At 34.7% G+C, this 5366-nt stretch overlaps 1 protein-coding gene across 1 annotated transcript; it reads left to right on the top strand.

Moving 5' to 3' along the window:
• Nucleotides 1-2164: 2164 nt before the first annotated feature.
• LOC139848489 (uncharacterized) lies at nucleotides 2165-3070 on the top strand. Its single transcript, XM_071838218.1, has one exon. The coding sequence runs from the start codon at nucleotides 2165-2167 to the stop codon at nucleotides 3068-3070; it is 906 nt and encodes a 301-aa protein (XP_071694319.1).
• Nucleotides 3071-5366: the final 2296 nt, after the last annotated feature.

Genomic DNA, 5366 nt, shown 5'->3' with positions numbered 1-5366 from the left:
ATATATATTTTTGGAACTGAGAATACTGCGCTGTTTTTATAACTGTTTTACGAAATAGACACAAGTAATTGAAACTACATTATATGGTTGAATGATCAAAATCGAATATGCCTCTTTTTATTAAGTCTGGTAATCTAAGAATTAGGGAACAGACACCCTAATTGACGCGAACTCTAAAGATAGATCTATCGAGCCCAACAAGCCCCATCCAAATTACCGGATGCTTTAGTACTTCGAAATTTATATCATGTCCGAAGGAGGATCCCGGAATGATGGGGATATTCTTAAATGCATATTGTGAATGTCGGTTACCAGGTGTTCAATCCATATGAATGATTTTTGTCTCTATGCATGGGACGTATATTTATGAGAAATGGAAATATGAAATCTTGTGGTCTATTAAAATGATGAAAATGATTATTTATGTTAAACTAATGAACTCACCAACCTTTTGGTTGACACTTTAAAGCATGTTTATTCTCAGGTACGAAAGAAATCTTCCGTTGTGCAGTTGCTCATTTTAAAGATATTACTTGGAGTCATTCATGATATATTTCAAAATACGTTGCATTCGAGTCGTTGAGTTCATCAAGATTATTATTAAGTCAATTATAGTTAGATATATTATAAAATAGTATGCATGCAGTCAACTTTCAATGAAATGAAAGATTGTCTTTTCAAAAACGAATGCAATGTTTGTAAAATGTATCATATAGAGGTCAAGTACCTCGCGATGTAATCAACTGTTGTGAACCGTTTATAATCGATATGGACTTCGTCCGGATGGATTAGGACGGGTCTTCACAGATATTGTGAAAGTTTTCGATTGGTTTTGGAATGGCATGGAGATCTCTAAGGGATGTAACGCATCGTTCATCACTCTCATCCCAAAAAACGACAACCCACTTGGTCTTAAAGATTTTCGTCCCATAAGCCTAATTGGAAGTGTATATAAAATAATCTCAAAGGTCCTCGCATCACGATTATCTAAAGTTATTCATAAAGTAATCGGGGTGGAACAAAGCGCATTTATCGGAGGAAGATATGTACTAGACGGGGTTCTCATAGCAAATGAAGTAATCGATGAGTTAAAAAGAGAAAACGTAAAGGTTTCATATTCAAGATCGATTTCGAAAAGGCTTTCGACCGTCTTAAGTGGAGGTTCATTTTAAACACTATGAAAAATCTGGGTTTCGGGGATCGATGGACAAAATGGATTGAAGCATGTTTGACTTCGGCCACCATTTCTATTCTAGTTAACGGATCGCCAACAAGCGAATTCAAATCGAAAAAGGGTGTACGACAAGGTGACCCAATTTCACCTTTTCTCTTCATTATAGCGGCCGAGGGTTTAAACATCTTAGTTCAAAAAGCAATTGAAGCGGGAGAGATAAAAGGTATAAGTGTCGGTAGAGAAGGAGTTGTCGTCTCCTACCTTCAATACGCCGACGACATGATACTTTTTGGTGAATGGAACGAGAACAACTTGACGAATATCATGAAACTACTATTATGCTTTGAAAAATTGTCGGGGCTAAAAGTTAATATTCAAAAGAGTAATCTATACGGCATTGGTGTTAATGATATAGAGCTTAATCTAATGGCAAATAGACTTAAGTGCACTCCCGATCACTTTCCACTTAAGTACTTAGGGCTCCCAATTGGTGTTAAGATGAATAAAGCATGTTTTTGGCAACTCGTCATTGAAAAGTTCCAAAAACGACTCTCGGGTTGGAAATCAAAGTCTATCTCTTTCGGTGGTCGTTTAACCCTAGTAAAGTCCGTTTTGAGTAGCTTGCCACTCTACTTCTTCTCGCTTTATCGCGCTCCTAGTAGTGTTCTCAAGCTTCTTGAATCTTTGAGGTACAATTTTTTTTGGGGCGGGTCGGGGGATAAAAGAAAATTATGTTAGGTTAAATGGGACAAGGCTATTCTTCCATACGGGGCGGGGGGTCTAAATATTGGGTCTTTAAATGCAAAAAACCTTTCTCTTTTAGGAAAATGGTGGTGGCGCTACAAAACCGACCAATTTTCCCTTTGGGTTAAAGTCATCACAGGCATTTATGGGGCGGGGGGAGGGTTACTTGATACTAATGTTGTTCCTGTGTTTCGAGGTTACTCTACTTGGCAACATATAATAAAAGCAGGTTCTTCAATTGAGTCCATGGGCATCGCTTTCAAGGCATCGTTTAAAAAGAAAATCAGAAATGGCGACACATTCAAGTTCTGGGATGATGCGTGGATTGGCGACATTGTTTTAAAAGAGCAATTCAACAGATTATATGCCTTAGAAAATCATAAAGAAGTTTCTGTTTCTGTCCGATTTAATAATAACAGGTTGTGCGACGATTGGGCCAGGCCCATTAGAGGAAGGGCTGTTAACGATCTTGTGGGCTTAAAGATTCTCCTGGAATCAGCTAACCTTCTCAGCGAGCAACCTGACTCCTGGAAATGGATTCTGGACGATGACGGTTTTTACAAAACCAAAACAATGTCGCGTATTATAGATGAAAAATGTGCAGCGGTTATCACTAATCCGGAGGCTACTTTACGCAACAAGGCGGTCCCTTTAAAGGTAGAAGTCTTCGTGTGGAGAGCAAAACAAAAACGGATCCCCGTTAGGATCGAACTCGAGAAAAGGAGTATCGATCTTGACTCAACGATTTGCCCTCTATGTGCACAAGGCATTGAGTCGGTAGAGCACTTTCTCACCTCTTGTCCAAAAACTTTGGATATATGGAATTTGGTCCTAAAGTGGTGGAACTTACCTCAAATTCAATCCCTCTCCCACGATCAAATATTCGATGACGTCTTGTTTGGTCCTAATGCTTCTTCTATGGGAAAAGTTATTTGGCAAGGCTTGAAATGGGTTACATGCTACGTGTTATGGAAAGCTAGAAATGATTCGGTATTCAATAACCAAGTTTGGATGGCGCAAAAAATTCTAACAAGCATTCAAACTTCTAGTTTCGTATGGTTCTCAAAACGTATAAAGAAATCTTCCTTGGTATGGCATCAATGGTTAATAAATCCGGGCTCATTCGGGTCTACTCCAAACAATAGAGTATGAATTGGTTAATTAGTCTAGATTTCTATTCTTATTCGAGTTTCGTTTCATGTATTTAGTTGTACATATCATTTGCTTAGTTGCAAATGTTGAACTCTTCGTGCTGGTATCCCTGGTTTGTTTTATAATATATGCTGCTTGCTTTGCAAAAAAAAAAAAAAAAAAAAAAAATTTGTCTTACATTTTAAGTAAATTATATATTTACACTTTTTACCTCTTAAAAAATGTAAATTTGAGGCATTGTTGTAGAAATATAGGCGAAGTTGAGGGACCGGTTATAATGTGAATGCAAAGTCAAAACTGCAATCAAATTTAACTAAAACTACTACACATGTCACCACTTTAGATATGTAAGGTAAATAAATAGTAATAAAATAATTATCTTTAATAATTAATAAAATAAAATAAGATATATAATCTTTTTCTAAGAACTCGTGCTGGATTTTCAAATGTTAATTTGTCGGTGGAAGCATCTGGTCCAAACGTATTACGTCGTCTACCTACGTGGACACTTTTCATTGGTTATACAGCTGTCAAAGGTTATTTCTATATATTGCCCACGTATTTTTTAGGAACTGCCAAAACACCCTTGAACCCTTACTACCCAAATATAGTAATGGATTTACACTTTTTCTTTAAACCTGTAAATTATTATATTAGTCTAAACAAAGTACAGCATCTTGAAACAATGGGTAACACTCTAGAAGATTAGAAGAATCTCAAATCTTTTGTTCGCAATCTTTTTGAGATGCAGTAAACACGACTCTTACATCTTAAATTTTATGTTTGAAATTTAAGTACCCGTTCTTGAAAATAATTAGATAATAAGAAAGACATTATGGACGTTTGGAAAAATAAAAAATAAAAACAGAATTTCGTCTGAGCTACCTATAAGTTGACCAAACAAGATTCAGCGTGATTAGAATCGATGGTTGATTAATTCGAGTGCATTTGAAAGATTGACACACGCAGATTATCACTCGGGAATAATTGTAACAATAATGTGTAGGCATGAAAGATTGACCAAACAATATGTAGGACTATTTCGCGTACGTTGCTCGAGGAAACCAAATGGTAAATGCATAGCCATGCATTTCAAATGTATGCATGCTACAACTATTTAGATATGTAAATATTGATATAGTTATATATAAATTATTTTGTTTAAAAAAAAAAGTATTAGGCCAAATATTAACATGACCTAGATTTAGAAGTGTTCAATATTTGGTTTCAAATCGATTAATACAAAAGTCGATCCGAATAAAATAAAAAAAATCAAATTGAAGTTGGTTTTTGATTCGGTTTTACCTTTTCGAATTTGGTTTATTTAAAAATTGAGTTCACCTAATCATATATTAAGTTGTTACTGTAATATATATGGAGGAAAAATCGATTTTAAAATCAAAAGACGAATGTAAAATCGATATGTTAAGATTATTTTGGTTAAATTCTTTTATCATATTTTTCGATTTTTGTCGAAACTGAATCAAATTTGAATTCGATTTTCATTTTGGTTGTGATCTCTGTTTTGAATTTGAATTTGGTTTCTATTTTTTATTTGCCCTCATAAGTTTCATAACCTTACAAAAAGCACCGAATAATTCTGGAAAATCAAAAACCAAAATAATTAACACTCCTACATAGATTGCTACATGCAACTCTAATTATGACTTACACGGTTTTAGTCTAACATGTTAACCGTGGGAACAGTTGGTGTAAGGGTGCAAGAGGGTTGATTTTACGTATTAGTTTTTTACATGCAACTTTGAGATTATGGTGATAGAAATGATCGAAAACATAAGTTAATCAATATGTGATAGGTAGATTTATTGAATTCTTTATGTTATCTTTCACTTAAATTTTTACCTTACTTATGCAAGAACTTTAACCAAATGGCATTCTTGGTGATCAAGTGATGGCCTGATGGGTGATTTTTTCTGACCATGCATAGTGATTAAATGCGTTCTACAATTTTAATTTAATTTTCTGTCATATAAAGCAAAAAAAAAAAACTAAAGTTACTATCTTTAAGTAGCCTTCTCAGTGACAAAATTCTGAAGGACGAGTTCTGAATATGTTTTAAATTATAAGACCTAAAGTGTAAAATATCCTGATTAAAAAACGGTCGATGAAGACCCGTTAATGATAAGTAACAGCTAGAAACACAGCAGTGGCTAAATTGTAAATAAATAAAAAACTACGCCCCTTTTTACTTAAACTAAATCTTCATATCTTCTCAACTTCAGTTCAATCCCCTGCTTTCTAAAACACACATTCATTTACACACACACACACACAC

The sequence above is a fragment of the Rutidosis leptorrhynchoides genome, chromosome 5 (genome assembly GCF_046630445.1).
Source record: "Rutidosis leptorrhynchoides isolate AG116_Rl617_1_P2 chromosome 5, CSIRO_AGI_Rlap_v1, whole genome shotgun sequence".
NCBI lineage: Eukaryota > Viridiplantae > Streptophyta > Magnoliopsida > Asterales > Asteraceae > Rutidosis > Rutidosis leptorrhynchoides.
Note: the sequence above shows the minus strand (reverse complement) of the source record. Positions and strands in the feature narration are given on the sequence as shown.

Excerpts from the sequence above, each read along its gene's own strand:
- LOC139848489 (XM_071838218.1), top strand. The coding sequence starts at position 2,165 with ATGGGCATCGCTTTCAAGGCATCGTTTAAAAAGAAAATCAGAAATGGC.